The sequence below is a fragment of the Macaca mulatta genome, chromosome 6, assembly GCF_049350105.2.
Source record: "Macaca mulatta isolate MMU2019108-1 chromosome 6, T2T-MMU8v2.0, whole genome shotgun sequence".
NCBI classification, from domain to species: Eukaryota; Metazoa; Chordata; class Mammalia; order Primates; family Cercopithecidae; genus Macaca; species Macaca mulatta.
This window is the reverse complement of record NC_133411.1, coordinates 81,967,110-81,988,498: the sequence shown is the minus strand read 5'-3', so window position 1 is coordinate 81,988,498 and position 21,389 is coordinate 81,967,110. Positions and strand designations below refer to the sequence as shown.

Genomic DNA, 21,389 nt, shown 5'->3' with positions numbered 1-21,389 from the left:
TCTAGCAGCAATCTAGACTTTAGAACTAAGATAGCACTAAGTTACAGATGAAGGGACTGTTGGAAATATTCTTTTAATTTCTCTTCTCCTTGGCAGGAATTCACTTAAAAATCTGTGATTATTACTTTCTTAAAAGTTTACAGCAAATAAGCTAAATCTCACTTTCAGGGTTTCACAGAAAGGTTTCTTCAAGTTCAAATTCTATCACCCATTATAGTTCTTGCTTGTTATCTATTGTTTTAAAACATTTTAGCAAAGAATGATTAACTATTGACCTACATAGTATCTCTTCAGAATTCAGAGGACATATACAAAAATAAACTGTATGTAAAAATCTTACCTTTCTAATGGGTAAATCCTTGATGAAGTCCATCACAGCTTGTCTATTGGGAAGAATTTGGTATTGTCCATTTGGTTTATTCTTATCACTGCATACTTTTGCTAACATTGTATTTGGGGCAATGCCTTAAAAGAAGAATACTCTGATGACTCAAAGAAGTTGATATGTGTGACTTTTAAAAATGCAATAACAAAACAGAAAAAAATGTTAATTGCAAAAAATCTCAAATGATATATAATGGTACTTTAAAAATAACAATTGATTACCATCTATGTCCCCAGGGCTTGCTATGGTCTTAGGAAAAGAAATTGTACTAGTTATTGTGGCAGCAAAAATGAGAAATATTTAATTCTCCATGATATTTTAAAATGTAAGAGTAGGCCGGGCGCGGTGGCTCAAGCCTGTAATCCCAGCACTTTGGGAGGCCGAGACAGGCGGATCATGAGGTCAGGAGATCGAGACCATCCTGGCTAACACAGTGAAACCCTGTCTCTACTAAAAAAAAAAAAAAAAAAGTAAGAGTAATTTCTGAGCTAAGTAATATTAAGTGTAATTATTAGTTTACTTACTACCTTTAGTAGGAATACAGAATTTTTTATTTTTCCAGATGGAGGCTTGCTCTGTCACCCAGGCTGGAGGCAGTGGCGCAATCTTGGCTCACTGTAACCTCCACCTCCTGGGTTCAAGTTATTCTCCTGTCTCAGCCTCCCAAGTAGCTGGGATTAGAGGCATGCACCACCACGCCTGGGTAATTTTTGTATTTTCAGTAGAGACGGGGGTTTCACCATATTGGTCACGCTGGTCTCGAACTCCTGACCTCAAGTGGTCCACCAGCTTTAGCCTCCCAAAGTGCTGGGATTACAGGCGTGAGCCATCATGCCCAGCCCAGATTGTTTTTATAGTGGTTCTATATCTACCTCTCAGAAAAGATCCAGAATATAATTTAGGGTGGATGTTTACTCTTCGAAAAGGTCTTTTGCATAGATTATCCACATAAAGCAAAAAATCGAAGATTCTGGTTATAGTATATTTAAAATAATAATTAGATTGGTGTATCCTTTTTATGTTATTCACAGAACAGATTACTAGTTTTCAGAAAGATGTTTTACAATTTCTAGGAATCCTGATTAAGATAATTTGAAATAGGTATATTCAAATAGATTAATTAAACAGTTCATGTCAATTGTTATATAGATCTTCCTAAAATGCATTATTCATTCTCATGTTTTGGTGTAGAAAGAAAAGATTTACCTAATCACAGTTTGGCTTTTACAAGATAGTTCAGGGTCCTCATGATGAAAAATAGTTATTATGCTAAGAGACAGTGATGGCCTCATGGGTTAACAACATATGTCAATTTGTTTTAACTTTACCAGATGATCCTGGATTGCTATGTTGCTAGTTAGTATTCCTTTTGTCTCCTACCTTGTGGCCATCCGGGTTCTCTCCTGCAATGTAATCTTGGACATCCCAAGGAAAAACTAATAATCAAGTATTACATGCAAAAACAATAAAAATATATTTTGTGCTAGAAAAAGATAGCTATATGAAATTTATGGGTCAGGCATGGTGGCTCACACCCGTAATCCAGCACTTTGGGAGGCCAAGGTGGGTGGATCACGAGGTCAGGCGATCAAGACCATCCTGGCTAACATGGTGAAACCCCGTCTCTATTGAAAATACAAAAAATTAGCCGGGCATGGCGGCATGCGCCTATAGTCCCAGCTACTCAGGAGGCTGAGGCAGGAGAATTGCTTGAATCCAGGAGGCAGAGGCTGCAATAAGCTGAATGAGATTGCCCCACTGCACTCCAACCTGGGCGACAGAGCAAGACTCCATCTCAAAAAGAAAAAAAAAAAGAAAGAAATTTATAATCTCTTTTTTCTTCAGGCTCATAGTCTGCTTAACTCCAATTTACTTACTAGGTTCACAGCTATTCTGAATAGGTAAAGTCATTAGAAGTTGAATCAAAGACTAGATAAGTAAAATGTTACTAAATACTTTATAATGAGAAACTACTAATATTACACTTGAATTAGCCAGTCTGAAAATTATAACTATAGTGGCCACCAATACCCTTTTAAATACCTGCACTGGCTGTCAATGTTGTTTTTTGCTCGATTCTGAAACGAATTTCCTTTACCACTTCCTCGGCTGATGTTCCAAAAACAATTGAGTTTTGGAGTATTTGAGGACTGTTTTGTTCTTCAAAGTTCACTTGGAAAGGATCTCCTGGGGGCAGCAAATCAGAAGGACTCTCTTCAAAAAGTAGTGGAGAGATGGATCGTTCATGGTCACTCAGTTTATTAACTTCCTTTCCTGGATTATCTAAATCATAAATAAGAACAATAACTCACGTTTATTTTAAGAAGTATATACTTTATAAGTTAGGTTTCCCTACATTATTTCTGAAGACAAAAAAAAAAAAAAATCTAGTTTAGCTTAGTTTCTAGGATCCAAGATCAGAAATGCCATCATTTATCATTTGCTGTTTTATAACTGTTAAAGAGAACACTGATTATGAATTTTTCCTAACAAGACTATTATCCATTTCCACAACATAAATATTAAAAGAAAATATTCTGTGTAAAACTCTTTAATGTTCGTACCTAAATTAATTGAAATTCAGAATTGGGTTTCAGTTCACATTACCTTTTCCTTAAAAAAGAAAAAAAAAAAAAAAGGAAATCTTTTCTTTATTCTCCTTTAGGAAGAAAAAGAATCTTCTAAAATTAGAATTTAGGAATGAGGAAAAAGGCATTTAAGCAATATATAATAATTACACCTGAAAATAAAGTTTTGTTTTTAGAAGGAAAAACACTTAACTTTTCTTCATTCATGGAAGAAAACTTTTAGATTTTAAAATAATCTGAATTTTCTTCTTTCAAATGCTGATTTTAATTTTGATTTGCTTGTTTATGAAGTATCACTTTGATTAAGGGCACATTTGTAATAAATAGAAATTACCTCTGAAAGTTATGCTTTGAATATACAAATTCTTAAGGTCTGATTGGATGGTCCAAGTTTAAGAAAAAGAGACGTTATTATTAATAGGCTATAAACTATTATTACAAAGTAAAGTAAAAATACCAATCTGGTTATTACCTCCTTATATTTATATTTTTCATAAATGGACTCTATAAAATATACTTAAATCTATACTGATACTAAAAATGTCTCCATGAACAAATCTATTAAAGCCTATTTTCTGGGCTTAATGTAGAAGAAATACAATTTAAATGCATTTGTAACAACCAAGGTTAGCAAAAAAGCTTTCTGATCCCATCTCATAATTTTATTACATATAAATATTTTCCAGATTAAGGTAAATGCAGAAGCAAAAATTAAATTTCTAGTTTTAAGACACATATGAATGTATATTACTTGAAAAATGAACTTGGCTGTTTAGGAAAAAAATTTAAAAATAATATAAAATAAATATGACAGACATCTGATAAATTTAAAAATTTAAAATATGTAGTGTGAATTAAGTCATAGATGTTAATTCAGTCAGATGTTTTCCAAATCTGAATTCCCAGGGCACATACACAATAAGCCAATTTTCTTTCTCTCCATTTTTTTTTTTTTTTTTTTTGAGACAGGGTCTCCCTCTTGCCCAGGCTGAAGTGTAGCTGGGACTACAGGCGCAAGCCAACACACCTAGTTAATTTTATACTTTTTTGGTAAAGATAGGGTTTCACAATCTTGCCCAGGGTGGTCTCCAACTCCTGGGCTCAACTGATCCTCCCACCTCAGCCTCCTAAAGTGCTAGGATTATAAATGTGAACCAACTTGCCTCGCCAATAAGCCTTATTTTCAAACTTACATTAGCTGATATTTATGTGCTTCAGTTCCTGTCACTTTTTAATATTCTGGTTTTAAAATGTAGAGCAATTCAGAGGGGAAACAGGCCAGGCACGGTGGCTCACGTCTAATCCCAGCACTTTGGGAGGCTGAGGCGAGCGGATCACCTGAGGTCAGAAGTTCAAGATCAGCCTGGCTAAGATGGCGAAACCCCATCTCTACTAAAAATACAAAAATGAGCCAGGCATGGTGGCGCACAGCTACTCAGGAGGCTGGAGCAGGAGAATTACTTCAACCCAGAAGGCAGAGGTTGCAGTGAGCTGAGACCGTGCCACTGTACTCCAGCCTGGGTGACAGAGTGAGACTCCATCTCACAAAAAAAAAAAAAAAAAAAAAAAAAAAAGACTGTGAAACAGTTGAAACGGTATCTACCTGGAGACCTTTTCCTCATCTGGATGGGTAGAAGTAAAGGTAAAGAGAGCTACAGAAAAACTGCAAACCAAATGAGTTATCTGTCACATTCATAAGTCCCTTCTGCCGAGTTTTTTATGCCATGTTTTGTACCTCATGCCTCAACCACCCAGCCCTCAGGTGAGTCACTGTGAGAGCAGAATTATACAGCAGGAAGCAAAGAATGCTGCCTTCTAGTACATTATCAGAGCTGCTGCAGAATGCTCAAGTATCTTTTCAATCTGAACTACATTCTACTTTTCTGTGAGGCCTGGTTGTGCAACCAACAGTTGGACTAGTTTCTTATTTGCTTTGTGTCAGAAACATCTTTATAATCCCCATAACTGAGGTAATCACAATGTAACACTAGGATTAAAGCATTTCATTTGAACGACAAGCGCTAAAAAGTGAATGGCATTTCAGTTTCTTTTATTATCTGGCACTCACCATCCAGATTTAGATGGGAGAGTAAACATTTAAAAATTTTATTTGTATGTAGAGATGGTAGTTAGCAATATATTTCCAAAGACAAACACCTTTTAGAAAATGGGGAAACAGCAAAAAAATGTCTTGGACTTTAGAGGAAGATATATCAATTGCCTGCCACAGTCAATGCACTATTGACAATTTCCCATGGCATGATGTGAGATGAGACATGCCTGAAAGTCCAGCCCACAGGTATTTATACATGAGAAGAAAATTTAAACTATTCCAATTGCTTAGGAATATGAAAATACATGAAGAGGGCGCTGTACAAGTAAATATGTTAAAAGCAATAGATATTAAAAACTCACATAATCATAGTGAGTTTGGACATTATAAGAAATGAAAAGAACATTAGTAGGCCGGGCGTGGTGGCTCACGCCTGTAATCCTAGCACTTTGGGAGACTGAGGCGGGCAGATCACCTGAGGTCAGGAGTTTGAGACCAGCCTGGCCAACATGGTGAAACTCCGCCTCTACTAAAAATACAAAAAACTAGCCAGGTGTGGTGGCAGGCACCTCTAATTCCAGATACTCAGGAGGCTGAAGCAGGAGAACTGCTTGAATCCAGGAGGCAGAGACTGCAGTGAGCTGCGACCATGCCACTGCACTCCAGCCTGGGCAACAGAGTGAGACTCTTTTAAAAAAAAAAAAAAAAAAAAAATTAGTAGAAAATGAAAATATTTACTTTAATCCCAATGTAAAAATTTTAAAACATATCATGCAAGTAATTGTTATGGGAGGCCCTCAGGGGATGCTTTGACATAATTATTTAATGATATTCCCTCATTCTCTTGTGAAAGTAAGGAATTAGTAAAGTATTTTATACAAAGTGACATCAGGCTTTATGTACCACATCCTCAAACAATAAAGTTACACGAAATAAGGAAAACCTTTTGCTCTATGCCTCTGTGTCCAGAAATGATGATTATTATTTAATGTTCCTATAAAAGAAAAGAGAGACCAATCCCTTAGGGCTTTAAATAAGGTAATGAAGCTGTGACTTGGTGCCCATATTAAACTTGCTCCAAATGATGTGAGTCACAAACAATGTGAGAGAGTTAGATTAATGTCATTGGGGATCTACCATTTTTGCTTCAGGGAAAGTTACAAACAGGTCTCCCCAGCACTGTCTGGCCCGTCTGAAGCAGAGTTGTGCACATGAAATGTTCCTGTGGGTTGTGAGCAAACCCTTCTGTGTCACTTTTTCATCCAGGTGAACTTTGTTCAGGGGTCCAGGACATCTCAGATATAATCATACCTTTGACAAAATGTTGAAAGCAGTATATGTAATATCTGCATGTTTCTTGGCATTGCTTTTGGATAGGTAATAAAGGGATTAAAAAAAAAAAAAAACAAACCCTGGAGTCTTGAAATTATACAGTGTAAGGCAAAGAAGGGAGTGAGAAGTCATTAATTTTGGCAGAGTTAAAAACGTTATAATTGCTATAATAATTAGATTATTAGGAAAATTAGGAAAATGAAGAAAAATAGAATCATCCAATGTTTTGATATGCTTGAGGCTAGTCTTTTCTAACAACAACAAAAGGCCACTTTAAACAGATAACTTCCTCAGCTTCAATGCCATCCAAACTCTTAAGTTAGTTAGACCTTAGGAAAATAACTGCTATAAAATTACTTTGTTCAGGGATTCTGCAGACTCTTAAGCTTAGAGATTTAACAATCACATTTCGTTTATATGTGATATTCTACATGTTTAATGCAGAAAACCCACGGTATTTTTTAAATTTTCTGATTTTACATTTTTATAAAGGTACATCTATGCCTTCTACCTATACAGGCTAATAAATTAATTGGATCAATTCAAAGAGTTGTGGGTTTTTTTTTTCACTGCTTCTTGGTTTGATAGTCTTAATAAGTTGCTTACTATTTTCTACAGAGTTTCCCATTTTGATGAAATACTTTCTTTTATCCTCAGGCCAATTTTGTCTTTCTTCTAAGTGTTTTGTTATATTCAAGTAGGCTTCATCAAGACTCATGGCCATAAAATTGGGATCATAATCAGCAAGTATTTCCTTAACCTTCAAAGGAAACAAAAAGAAGTTTAAATTTTGCTGTGATAGCAAATTTCTTCTGTCATATGTAGCTGATAAGAAACGTTAATATTCTTAGTTTGCAACTACAGTAACAATCCTGCAGTCAATAGCTCATGGATTTAAGGAATAAATAATCCACTACCAGGGAATATTTTCTTTTTTTTTTTTTTTTTTTTTGAGACGGAGTCTCACTCTGTCACCCAGGCTGGAGTGCAGTGGCCAGATCTCAGCTCACTGCAAGCTCCGCCTCCCAGGTTTATGCCATTCTCCTGCCTCAGCCTCCCAAGTAGCTGGGACTACAGGCGCCTGCCACCTCGCCCGGCTAAGTTTTTGTATTTTTAGTAGAGACGGGGTTTCACTGTGTTAGCCAGGATGGTCTCGATATCCTGACCTCGTGATCCGCCCGTCTCGGCCTCCCAAAGTGCTGGGATTACAGGCTTGAGCCACCGCGCCCAGCCTACCAGGGAATATTTTCAAAATTTCTTTTTGTATTAAAATAGACCATGAAGGCAGAAGACCACAAAATAGCTTCATTTGATACAATCTCTATTTAGCTACCTATATCTAGTTATAATAAGCAATTCAAATAAATCTCAGACAACATTATCTGGTAGGCACATACAAAAAAACGGTTAAGGTTAAATTTAGGTAGCTCGTCAGAAGCTGAAGTGGGAATGATAGGATTCTATTCCCTCCTGCCTTTTGTGATTTATTGTTTTTGGTTCATTTTAAAAAGGAATAATCTTATATAAAGGTACTATGTTGCTTTAGAAAATATTTCAATTAATTATAACATGCACATAAAAGTCCACTTAACATTAATTAATGCATTAATCCATACAGGAAAATGAATGTTCTCTATTTCCTGTTACTTATTAAGATCTGGAATGGAAAAAAATGACAAATCTATAGTGTACTTCCATGATTACCTTAAATGATGGGGAAAAGTCTGGAGTTACATCTTAGGATAAAAGAAATACATATAAAGATTAGAATTATAGTTGCTATAATTCAGAAACGCCTTTTATATAAGATAGTGTTCTTACATAAAACTATGACTTTTTTTTCTAACCACTTAAGTATTAGCTATAATTAGAGGCAATGGTTGTCAATATAATATGCACATTTTCCAGATTGGGTGACTGAGTGACACCGTGCCTCAAAAAAAAAATGTGTATTAGAAAATATATTTGCTGAATTATGCTATGCTTCCATTTAGCTTTTAAAACTGTCTACTGTATCACAAGAAAACTGTTTCTTGTTTTATAAAAAGAAAGCTTTTTAGCTTAATATAATTATGAACAGCTGAGTCAAAGGGAATTTTAGAAAATGGTGATATAAACTTGGCCAAGTTTTACTCAGAGTGTGCCTTAATTAGCTTTGTTCTTGTTATAATGTGCTCAAATAGAATCTTTCCAATGAAAATGAAACCCTGTGAAGTCTATAACTGGCAGCCAACTAAGATTCTGAATGAGAAGTACTCCCTAGAGACACTGTTGAGTATTTATTAACTTCCTTTACATAGGATATTGCTATAAGAATTAAAAGAGACATGTTCCAGTAAAAATCAAGCACTTAAAGCTCCAATATCTTGGATAAAACAAAAATGGCTAGCTGGGCATGGTGGCTCATGCCTGTAATCCCAGCACTTTGGGAGGCCTGGGCAAGATAATTTTCTGAGGCCAGGAGTTTAAACCTAGCCTGAGCAACATAGCGAAACCCTATCTCTGCAAAAAAATTTTAAAATTAGGAGGGTGTGGTGATGCATGCCTGTCATTCTAGCTACTCAGGAGGATAAGGCCAGAGGATTGCTTAATTCAAGAGTTTAAGGTTACAGTGAGGTATGATCGAGTCACAGCATTGAGCCTGGGCTATGGGGTGAGACCCTGTCTCAAAAAATAGGGAGGGCTTTTTCTTAAACTTTCTAACCAAGTCATGAATATTAATGTATCCATAGGCAGTGATGAATTTGTTCTATAGTTCATTTACACATAAGAACTCATTTGTTATCTGCAAATAAACTAGCTAGATTCGGCTCAAATTTGAAGAGTTCTCTGACTTACATAAGTAACCAGACTAAAATAACTAAAAACACTTTGTTTTTCACTGGCATACTGCCAGAAGTATTGCTGAGTTAAAGCATGACTTTAAAAAATGCCTTCTCTTACTAAATTTTTGTAGGATTTTTAAAACTTCTTAAAACGCTATATTTATGATTAGTATTTTATCTCTTTTTAATTAGGAATACAATGAAAGAGATAAACAGTAACCAAATGTGAGTGTGCTCCCCTCTCCTACACTGCCTTTTCAGAGGTATACACAAAGCACTTGCTGTCACAGACCGCCTTGGACAGAAAAAAAAACAAACCTGTGTTTAAACTTGGAATAGTGTCATTTCTCGGGAAAATGAGGTGGAATAAAAATAAGAGGGGTGAATTTAAAGACCCCTGGCATAACAAAAGAGTAATAAGTATTAGGCCACAGTTTTTTAAGTGTTTCCATTCAGACAGTAGTCTTAAACACATTTTACTACAGCAGTCTAAAAGTATTTGATATAGCAGTCTAAAATTTTATTCCAGCACTGCATGATAAACCACTTGTCATAAAAAATAGAAAAAATGAAAATTTTCACATATGACAGTTTGGCAATTTTAGTAAATAATCAAATCTACTTCAAAGATCCTTTTCAAAGCAATGGATTACTCTCTTTTCAATTATCAGTCTTAGACAGTAAATGATTATAGGGCAAGAAAAGTAGGCTAATCAAAATACATGAATTTTGTCACTGTTTAACAACATTAACAAATAATTATTCAGATAATAGGTTGACATTAATGATGAGTAGATTCTGTAAGTTATTAATAAAATGTGGTTCTAGAAAAAATGTATATTGTACGTTAAGAAAAAAGAGCTAAATTTAATTTTATATTATCATTAAGGCAGTTCAAAGTTGGAGGAAATGGGAAGAGTTTTCTAAGCAAATGAAAACTGCATGGAAAGGCAAATAATTGGGAAAAAGAATGATGTATTCTGGATACTATATGCAGCTCAGTATTCAATATACAAGCTGAAGAAGTGATAGGAGGCTCGACTGAAAGCGTAAGCTAAGACCAAATCCTATGTGCTAAGGCACTCAGACTTGAGTCTGCAGGTGACAGGAAATCAGTGAAAGCCTAAAGTAGGGGTGAGACATTAACTTACCTCTTTACTCACAGCTCGGTATTTGTCAAAGTTTGGAGGCACTATTATAAGTTGTGGGCAGAGTCTCTTAGCAATAAATCCTGGCATGGCTGCACGAACACCAAACCTCCTTGCATGGTAATTTGAAGTAGACTGAAAGATATTGGACCACATGGAAAAAAATATACAAACCTAAATGGACATATTGATCAATGCATTCATAGGAAATACATTAATATGTGCCTTTTCAATTCAAGGACATTTCATTTATAGGCCTCTGTTTTAATCCAAGTTTTGACTTATTCTGTCACAGTATTTTGATACCATGACCCTCTCCCATTACTATCCCTATATTTATAATGCGATACCAGATATAAACAAGACTGTGCTAATAAAAAGATTTTTTTAAATTTCTACTAACTAAACGTCATTGGTTTGAAGGCATACTTGTTATAGAATGAATATCAAAGTTTGAATGATGGTGAGTTATGCTACATGAAAGTAATAATATACTAAGTTGTACAGAATAGTCATAAAATAATAGTATACAAATAGTAAAGACGTTACATTATAGAAAGTAATAGTATAGTATACTATTATAGTATAGTATAATAGTAAACTTTTGGAATTTGCTCTATTTGGGATTTTGGAAACTTCATCTAGAACAAAAATAAAAGGTCTACTATGTGGTCAGCCAAATTAAGTCTCCAAAATGAAGTGATTAAAGCTTAAAATAAGTTTAGAAATTAAGGGTTTTTTCTTAAGGCTTAATTATCTTTTTTGCTGAAAACATTTTGACTAGGAGATGGAACTACAAAAGTATGAGAGTAAAAAGGAGAATATTGGTTCTTGCCTCCACTTCTCGCCATGTCTTCTCACAAGACTTTCAGGATTAAGCGATTCCTGGCCAAGAAACAAAAGCAAAATCGTCCCATTCCCCAGTGGATTCGGATGAAAACTGGAAATAAAATAAGGTACAACTCCAAAAGGAGACACTGGGGAAGAACCAAGCTGGGTCTATAAGGAATTGCACATGAGATGGCACATATATTTGTGCTGTCTGAAGGTCACGATCATATTACCATATCAAACTGAAAATGTCACCACTCTCTGGAGAGTTCGACATATTTTCCTCTCTGAATCTATTATGAATGCGTTGGTTGGCTGGGTTCAGTAATAAATATGTGAGGCCTTTCATTTCAAAAAAAAAAAAAAAAAAGGAGAATATTGCTTATTAAATCCTGTTGATGATGATATCTGATGAAAGTCTATGTGAATGTGGTAGACCGTAGGACTATTTATAAAACAAATTCTATCACAAATTAAATCCTTATTTGGAATCTCAAGTGAAATTTCAAAGAAATGCAAAACAGAATCAAATGAAGGAATTATTTCACGATAATATGAATTTTCCTCTAATGATTTTCAAATGGCACTTAAAACATCTTGATAGTACTCAGAACTATACTAATCCTTAGTCAGTGTTCTGAAACAGAAAATGTAGATAGCACTAGAAACAAAACCAATGCTTTAGTAAATAAGTTTAATAGAATCGACATAAAAGCTAGATCTATAGTAGAGGAGAAACAAACTTTTAAATAAGAATTTCTCTAACTTTTAAATTTGTGGTATATTGTACATCACAGCCACACTACTTTACAGTTACTCTTATCAAAAGTGAGTTCTAGTTCCTCATGCCATGTGACTTGCCTTGTGACTTGGTTAGATGAAAATAATGTGAGGGAAGTGACACTGTGTTCCGAAACCTAAGTTTTTGCTTTTAGTAATCCAGCAACTATTGTAAATATTTCGGGGTAGATTACTCAATGTTGAAGCAACAATGGAGAGGAGAAAGTTCTGAAGCTGGAATCCATTCCGATCTCCTCAGTCCAAGTGCCAGACATGTGAATGAAGCCATCTTGGATTTTTTAACCTCAGTTAAATTGCCCTAGCCAAATCCAGGTAGAGCAGGGTTGAGCCATCGCCATTGCACTCTGCTCAAATTACAGAATCATGAGCTAATAAATTTTGGCTATCCACTAAATACTGCGGGAAGCTGTTATGCAGCAATAGATAACTGCTATACGATCTCAGTTGCAACTCTCAGTGCCAAGTTAGAACATTTCAAAAATCCATCAAATTCACCAAAAAAGAATTCTATCAGTAGGAATAATGAAACGACTCCCATTAATTTGTAGATATACTTTTATATGTTTAATAGGACAAAAAGTTATGCTTATTAGAAGGGAAACCGCCGGGCGCGGTGGCTCAAGCCTGTAATCCCAGCACTTTGGGAGGCCGAGACGGGCGGATCACGAGGTCAGGAGATCGAGACCATCCTGGGTAACACGGTGAAACCCCGTCTCTACTAAAAAATACAAAAAACTAGCCGGGCGAGGTGGCGGGCACCTGTAGTCCCAGCTACACGGGAGGCTGAGGCGGGAGAATGGCGTAAACCCGGGAGGCGGAGCTTGCAGTGAGCCGAGATCGGGCCACTGCACTCCAGCCTGGGCGACAGAGCAAGACTCCGTCTCAAAAAAAAAAAAAAAAAAAAAAGAAGGGAAACCTATTTGTTCAACATACAAAGGGAGTAATCTTTGTTTAAATATAACAAATAGTAATTTTGAATTTAGAAACAATAACTGATTTTTAGGAGGACAGAAACTGTAGGAAAGAAAATATTTTGTAGATTTCAAAAGCAGTCGGTTTAGCTTTAACATGGCTACAGCAAGTTTGTATGTATACACATACATAAACATACATAAATTTATGGTGTTACATCTTAATAAAAGTAAATATATTTTTTTGAAATATTTATTGATGATTTGTAGGAAAGGGGAGTTTCCTTTCAAAAAACAGTGGTTTGGAAACAGAGTTATCAGTTGCCTGCATACTCACAGAGGCAGAGATAAAAAACAAACAGATTATAGTTTTATAATAAAATAATCACTCAGTAAGAATTAGTTTTGTAGCTATCTAAGGCATGGGAAGGAGTTAGGAACAGAGAAGAACTCTTCTTGTTTATCTAATACTTTTTAAGTACCAAAGCCCATCTATTTCAGTTGCTACTTTTAATTCCCAACACACTTTCAGCCACACATAGCTATCCTGGTCATTTTTACCTTCTAAAGTTAGAGTGTAAAAAGGAACAGCAACACAGTAATCAGAAAAGCAAAGTTCTAAGTCATGGGAGAAACAATTTAACTGCATTCTAAATGTACTCTATTAATGAAATATGTTATTCCAGAACTAGGGTTGGCAAACCTTTTCTTTTCTGTGAAAGTCCAGATAGTAATCATTTTAGGCTTTGCAGATCATTGAATTATTGAACTCTGCTCTTTTAGTGCAACAATAGTAATAAATAAATGGGTATGACTTTGCTCCAATAAAAAGCTGGATTTGGCCTGCAGACCAGTTTGAAAATCTCTATTAATACCTTATAATAACATTTCCTTTGCTTTCTTATTCAACTCTCTTTAACTAGAATGGTTACTTATGGAAAAATTTAATTTGCCATGGAAGTTACTAGGTTTGTAACTTTGGGCAAGTTATTAAGCATCTCTCTGAGTTTTCTTTTTTGCCAAATGGAAATAAAAACTAGTACCTTAAAGCAGCAGTTCCTAACCTTTTTGGCACCAGAGACTGGTTTTGTGGAAGACAATTTTTCCACGGACTGGTGGGGCGATGGTTTCGCGATGATTCAAGCATGTTACATTTATTGTGCACTTTATTCCTATTATAATTACATTGTAATATATAATGAAATAATTATACAACTCACCATGATATAGAATCAATTGGAGCCCTGAGCTTGTTTTCCTGCAATTAGACAATCCCATCTGGGGGTGATGGGAGACAGTGACAGATCATCAGGCATTTGATTCTCATAATGAGTATGTAACCTGGATCCCTCGCATGCGCAGTTCACAACAGGGTTTGTGCTCCTATGAGAATACAGTGCCACAACTGATCTGACCGAGTTCGGGCATACTGCAAGTGATGGGAAGTGGTTGTAAATACAGATGAAGCTTCGTTCGCTTGTCTGACGCTCACCTTCTGTTGCGAGGTCCAGTTTCCAACAGGCCATGGACCAATACCAATCTGTGAACCAGGGGCAGGAGTCCCCTGCCTTAAAGTATGTTGAAAGGATTCAGTAATTGAGTCATATATAAGGCACCCAGAAAAATACTCAGCAAACTGGTAGACCTCAATAAAGAATTCCCCCTTCGTGAAACAGTAAAGCTTACTTGAATATGTTATAAAGTTTCCTTTTTGTGTTTGATCTTTACTTACCAGCATACTCATTGATCCTACAGCAATAGGTTTATCCTTCAATTCTGGATTGTCCCTCATTTCTACAGCTGCATAGAAAGCATCCATGTCAATGTGCACTATGGTATTGCTCAAATTTCGGCTCTGTTCTAATTCCATTGCAAATCTGTCAACCTTAATTTTTTAAAAAAGTTAACATACTTTTAGACAACATAATATTGAAACACCATTAACTACATTAATCTTAATTTATTAAGTGTCTATCAGTCTCTGTCCACACACCCATTCATCCATCCATCCATCCACCCATCCATTTACTTTTATGGGTGTGTATTTTGTTGTTCATGAGTGTTTACGGGTTCATATTTTATTACTATTTATAAGTGTTTATCTATGTATATTTTATTTTTAAATTAAAATTGGTAATTGCTTTTATTTTCATAGAGACAGCCTATCCTCAAATATCATTCCCTACCAACTCTTTCATCTCTCCATACCCTCAGGCACATAACAGGAACTTAATATTTAATGAATGAATGAGCTAATCCAACTGATTTTATTAAATGATTCTACTGCTTTATAAATTTGGAGTTCAACTCACTATAACTAAAAGCTTCAATGTAGGTAAAATAAACAACTGCCATTTGATTCATAATAATAATGTCTTTAAAAATCAACAAAGGAAATATACAACAAAAGATTATACCTCTTTGGCATATGATGTTTATGCTGAACAGTAAGGTACAACTGAAGATACTGAAGCATAATGTAAATGTTCCCTCTGTAGAATTGCTTTTATAATGCTAAAATTTGATGTTAATCTATACAAGTAAAATTTAAAACCCAAGCTGTAATTTATTCTTCATGAACTTTTATATGTCAAATATAATAGTGAAGATTCTTAATCTTTAAAGAATTTTAGTTTCTTCAGAGAAAAAGAGTTAGATTTACAAGAAAGAAATGAAAGAGGATAGACTAAACAAAGGAAGCAAGTAAGAAAAGTGATTATGTAGCAGACATACTCATTTCTAACTTCCATTTTTGTGGCCGGCCTCTACTATCAAGGCAAGAAAGGCTAAATACTCACTTACCCAGCTTACCCTGCAGCTGGGGGTGGCTGTGTAATAGCTGTGATCTATGCAACACAGGGAAGTTACCAAGACCATTAAAGTAAAATCGTAAGAGAAGAAAGCTATTAAATAAGCTGGAAAACATACAGAACATAGAACAGTACCTGGTACATGGCACAAGTTCAATAAATGCATCTATCACTAAAAGGATCAATGGATAGCTGCATAATAAAACATCAAAAACTGAGAGAAAAACAGCCAGCAATGAGCAACTGGGGTGATCTATGGAATGGAAATAACTTCTGTCATGTGGAGTTCCCTCTAGCAAGTTTTCTCAAAGGTGGAGAGCTATAGGTGTATATGTTTTTTCCCTCATGTTGGACTCCAGCTTTGCCTCCATTCTGCAGAACTTTTTTTATGTCCTTCCTTCTTAGTGTTATAGAGACACCAGCTGCACACTAGTCGCAGGTTAAACCTATAACTCCTCTTTTAGAAGCAATCACCCTGACTCATGTTTGTCTCCAGGAGGTACAGTGAAATCTGTAGAAGGCTCCCCCTTGTTTAGGCTACAGCTCACTGAATGACCTGGGTTGCTCTATGCCTTCCTCAGGCTGTTCCTCTGTCTACATTGCCTTTCCGAGCTCTGTCACAAGCCTTCAAGGATCAGCTGAAATATATCTTGGTATCTTAATAGAATGTCTGTCCTCTGTGCTACAGAATTTAATATTCCTTGTTTCCCTGCTCTTGCATGGCATTATTGTGTTAGATACTAAATTGTCAGTTCCTTCAGAAGAAAGACCTTATCTGACTTCAAATTATTTTCTCACAAGAGAGATGGGGAGGGGAGACTAGAAGGAGAAAAATTATGAATTCACAGCAGTATATTAAAGTTGGTTTAAAAAGTGAAAGCAGTACTAGTAGAAAAATCTTGAAGAAGAGTAACTTCCTACAGTAAAATCCCATAGGTAATAAATGGAACCTTTCAACATTACTATAATTTAACATGCTAATTAAAACCTACTTCTTTTAGTACCTCAATTCTGAACCAGAGAATAGCATCATGACCACATGTAAACAAATTATGGAGATTAATAAAAACAAATGTAAACTAAAAACTACTCTATTTTAATCCAGAAAATATACCTAAGATATAACAGTCACATGAGAATAAGAAAGTGGCATCTGAAATACCTTGACATGGAATCATCTAGAAAAGAAAAAGATGATGAATAGAAAGCAAGTCAAATGGGAAAAAATTCTCCTCAGACTCATATATTAATGCTATAAAAATGTCTTCAGCAAGCTATTCTCTTTTTTTGTGTGCTTAAAGCAAGAGTAGTTGCCAAAAGGAAATCTCCCCACTGCATGACTCATACATTCTACTTTCCTTTTACTATCTCTCATTAGTCACCTTTGTCTGAACTCTTCTCTTTCTACATCAACCAGATGCATGCCACTACTGCTTTTAAAAGTTTCTTCAACTGAAATCCCCATTCATATTGTCCTTTCTTCCATTTTCCAATGACTTTCAAGTTCTTATCTGAGTCTCCAACACGTACATTGTTCTTTTTGCTACTGCTCAAAACTAGTGTGTGTCACACTGGTTAAGAGTAACGGCTTTTGGGATTCCCGGGCAAGATGGTCGAATAGGAACCGTTCCTGTCTGCAGCTCCCAGTGAGACCAAGGCAGAAGGTGGGTGATTTCTGCATTTCCACCTGAGGTATTCGGCTCATCTTATTGGGACTGATTAGAAAGTGGATGCAGGCCAAGAAAGGTTAGGAGAAGCAAGGTGGGATGTTGACCCACCCAGGAACCATGAGGGGTCTGGGAACTCCCTCCCCTAGCCAAGGGAAACCATGAGGGACTGTGCTGTTAGTGAGGGATGGTGCTATCAGGCCTAGATATTACGCTTTTCCCACTGTCTTCACAACCTGGAGACCAGGAGATTCCACTGGGTGCCTACACAACCAGGGCCCTGGGTTTCAAGCACAAAACTGGGTGGCCATTTGGGCAGACACTGAGCTAGCTGCAGGAGGTTTCTTTCATACCCCAGTGGTGCTGGAACGCCAGAGAGAGAGAACTGTTCATTCCCCAGGAAACGGGGCTGAAGCCAGGGAGCCGAGTGGTCTAGCTCAGTGGATCCCATGCCCACAGAGCCCAGCAAGCTAAGATCCACTGGCTTGAAATTCTCGCTGCTGGCACAGCAGACTGAAGTCGACCTGGGATGCTCCAGCTTGGTGAAGGGAGGAGCATTGCCATTACTGAGGCTTGTGTAGGAGGTTTTCCCCTCACAGCGTAAACAAAGCCAGCGGGAAGTTCGAACTGGGTGGAACCCACCACAGCTTGGCAAGGCCACTGTAGCCTGACTGCCTTTCTAGATTCCTCCTCTCTGGGCAGGGCATCTCTGAAAGAAAGGCAGCAACCCGTCAGGGGCTTATTGATAAAATTCCCATCTCCCTGGGACAGAGCACCTGGGGAAAGGGGCAGCTGTGGCGCAGTTTCAGCAGACTTAAACGTTCCTGCCTGCTGGTTCTGAAGACAGCAGCAGATTGCCCAGCAGAGCGCTCAAGCTCTGCTAAGGAACAGACTGCCTCCTCAAGTGGGTCCCTGATTCCAATGCTTCCTGATGGTAGGGGTCAACAGACACCTCATACAGGAGAGGTCCAGCTGGCATCTGGTGGTACCCCTCTGGGACAAAGCTTCCAGAGGAAGGAACAGGTAGCAATCTTTGCTGTTCTGCAGCCTCTGCTGGTGACACCCAGGCAAACAGGGTCTGGAGTAGACCTCCAGCAAACTCCAGCAGAACTTCAGAAGAGGGTCCTGCTAGAAGGAAAACTAAAAAACAGAAAGCAACAGCATCAACATCAACAAAGATGATGACCACGCAAAAGCCCCATCCAAAGGTTACCAACATCGAAGACTAAAGGTGGATAAATCCACAAAGACGAGGAAAAAACAGTGCCAAAAGGCTGAAAATTCCAAAAAACAGAACATATCTTTTCCTCCAAAGGATCACAACTCCATGCCAGCAAGGAAATAAAACTGGACGGAGAATGAGTTTGACAAATTGACAGAAGTAGGCTTCAGAAGGTGGGTAATAACAGAGTCCTCCGAGCTAAAGGAGCATGTTCTAACCCAATGCAAGGAAGCTAAGAACCTTGATAAAAGGTTACAGGAGCTGCTAACTAGAATAACCAGTTTTGAGAAGAATATAAATGACCTGATAGAGCTGAAAAACACAGCACAAAAACTTCGAGAAGCATACACAAGTATCAATAGCTGAATTGATGAGCGAAAGAAAGGGTATCAGAGATTGAAGATCAATTTAATGAAATACAGTGTGAAGACAAGATTAGAGAAAAAGCATAAAAAGAACGAACAAAGCCTCAAGAAATATGGGACTATGTGAAAAGACCAAACCTACATTTGATTGGTGTACCTGAAAGTGATGGGGAGAACGGAACGAAGTTGGAAAACACTCTTCAGGATATTATCCAGGAGAACTTCCCCAACCTAGCAAGACAGGCCAACATTCAAAAGAAAACCGCAAAGATACTCCTTGAGAAGAGCAACCCCAAGACACATAATCATCAGATTCACCAAGGTTGAAATGAAGGAAAAAATGTTAAGGGTAGGCCAGAGACAAAGGTCGGGTTACAAAGAGAAGCCCATCAGAATAACAGCAGATCTCTTTACAGAAACCCTACAAGCCAGAAGAGAGTGGGGGCCAACATTCAACATTCTTAAAGAATTTTCAACCCAGAATTTCATATCCAGCCAAACTAAGCTTTACAAGTGAAGAAGAAATACAATTCTTTACAGACAAGCACCAGGCCTGCCTTACAAGAGCTCCTGAAGGAAACACTAAATATGGAAAGGAAAAACTGATACCAGTCACTGCAAAAGCATACCAAAATGTAAAGACCACTGACACTTGAAGAACCTGTATCAACTAATGGGCAAAATAACCAGTTAGCATCATAATGACAGGATCAAAATAAATGCCCCAATTAAAAGACAAAGACTGGCAAATTGGATAAAGAGTCAAGACCCATCAGTGTGCTCTATTCAGGAGACCCATCCCACATGCAGAGACACACATAGGCTCAAAATAAAGAGATGGAGGAAGATTTACCAAGCAAATAGGAGGAAGAAGAAGAGGAGGAGGAGGAGGAGGAGGAGGAGCAGAAGAAGAAGAAGAAGAAGAAGAAGAAGAAGAAGAAGAAGAAGAAGAAGAAGAAGAAGAAGAAGAAAGAAGAAAGAAGAAAGAAGAAAGAAGAAAGAAGAAAGAAGAAAGAAGAAAGAAGAAAGAAGAAAGAAGAAAGAAGAAAGAAGGAAGAAGGAAGAAGGAAGAAGGAAGAAGGAAGAAGGAAGAAGAAGGAGGAGGAGGAGGAGGAGGAAGAAGGAAGAAGAAGAAAGAAGAAGAAGAAGGAGGAGGAGGAGGAGGAGGAGGAGGAGGAGGAGGAGGAAGAAGGAAGAAGGAAGAAGGAAGAAGGAAGAAGAAGAAGAAGAAGAAGAGGAGGAGGAAGGCAGGCATTGCAATCCCAGTCTCTGATTCTCTGATAAAACAGATTTTAAACCAACAAAGATGAAAAGAGACAAAGAAGGGCATTACATAATGGTAAAGGGATCGATGCAACAAGAAGAGCTAACTATCCTAAACATATATGCACCCAATACAATACCACCCAGATTCATAAAGCAAGTTCTCAGAGACCTACAAAGAGACTTAGACTCCCACACAATAACAGTGGGAGACTTTAACACTCCACTGACAATATTAGACAGACCATTGAGACAGAAAATTAACAAGGATATTCAGGACTTGAACTAAGCTCTGGACCAAGCAGACCTAATAGATATCTACAGAACTTTCCACCCAAATCAACATAATATACATTCTTCTCAGCACCACATCACAATTATTCTAAAATTGACCACATAATTGGAAGTAAAACACTCCTCAGCAAATGCAAAAGAACAGAAATCATAACAGTCTCTCAGACCACAATGCAATCAAATTAGAACTCAGGATTAAGAAACTCTCTCAGAATAGCACAACTACATGGAAACTGAACAATCTGCTCCTGAATGACTCCTGGATAAACACGAAATTAAGGCAGAAATAAGTAAGTTCTTTGAAATCAAAGATAACAAAGACACAACGTACCAGAATCTCCAGGACACAGCTAAAGCAGTGTTTAGAGGTAAATTTATAGCACTAAATGGCCATAGGAGAACACAGGAATGACCTAAAATTGACACCCTAACAATACAATTAAAATAACTAGAAAAGCAAGAGCAAACAAATTCAAAAGCTAGCAGAAGACAAGAAATAACTGAGATCACAGCAGAACTGAAGGAGATAGAGACACAAAAATCTCTTAAAATAATCAGTGAGTTCAGGAGCTAGTTTTTTGAAAAGATAAACAAAATAGGCAGACTGCTAGCCAGACTATGAACCAAAAAAGTCCAGGACCAGACAGATTCACAGCCAGGCATGGTGGCTCACGTGTGAAATCCCAGCACTTTGGGAGGCTGAAGTGGGCAGATCACCTGTGGTCGGGAGTTCAAGACCAGCCTGATCAACACGGAGAAACCCCATCTGTACAAAAATTCACAGCTGAATTCTACTAGAGGTTCAAAGAGGAGCTGGTACCACTCCTTCTAAAACTATTCCAAACAACAGAAAAAGACAGACTCCTCCCTAACTCATTTATGAGGCCAGCATCA

The 21,389-nt window shown here is 37.1% G+C and overlaps 1 protein-coding gene and 1 pseudogene across 9 annotated transcripts in view; one reads left to right on the top strand and one right to left on the bottom strand.

The window, feature by feature from the left end:
• Window positions 1-21,389, bottom strand: part of POLK (DNA polymerase kappa) — an 88,558-nt gene that overhangs the window by 15,224 nt on the left and 51,945 nt on the right. For 6 of the 8 annotated variants that reach the window (XM_078004881.1, XM_078004884.1, XM_001105220.5 and 3 more), the window contains 5 exons: window positions 14,607-14,759; window positions 10,335-10,466; window positions 6,965-7,118; window positions 2,429-2,668; window positions 341-465 (listed from right to left, as the gene is read on the bottom strand). In XM_078004881.1, coding sequence (XP_077861007.1) covers window positions 341-465; window positions 2,429-2,668; window positions 6,965-7,118; window positions 10,335-10,466; window positions 14,607-14,759 — 804 coding nt within the window. Of the gene's footprint in view, window positions 1-340; window positions 466-2,428; window positions 2,669-6,964; window positions 7,119-10,334; window positions 10,467-14,094; window positions 14,153-14,606; window positions 14,760-21,389 lie in introns of all 8 variants that reach the window. The other 2 variants (XM_078004885.1, XM_078004886.1) reach the window with 1 other exon arrangement.
• On the top strand, window positions 11,159-11,527 carry LOC106998813 (large ribosomal subunit protein eL39 pseudogene; annotated as a pseudogene). Its single transcript, XR_001445352.3, has one exon. The product of XR_001445352.3 is annotated as a large ribosomal subunit protein eL39 pseudogene (transcript).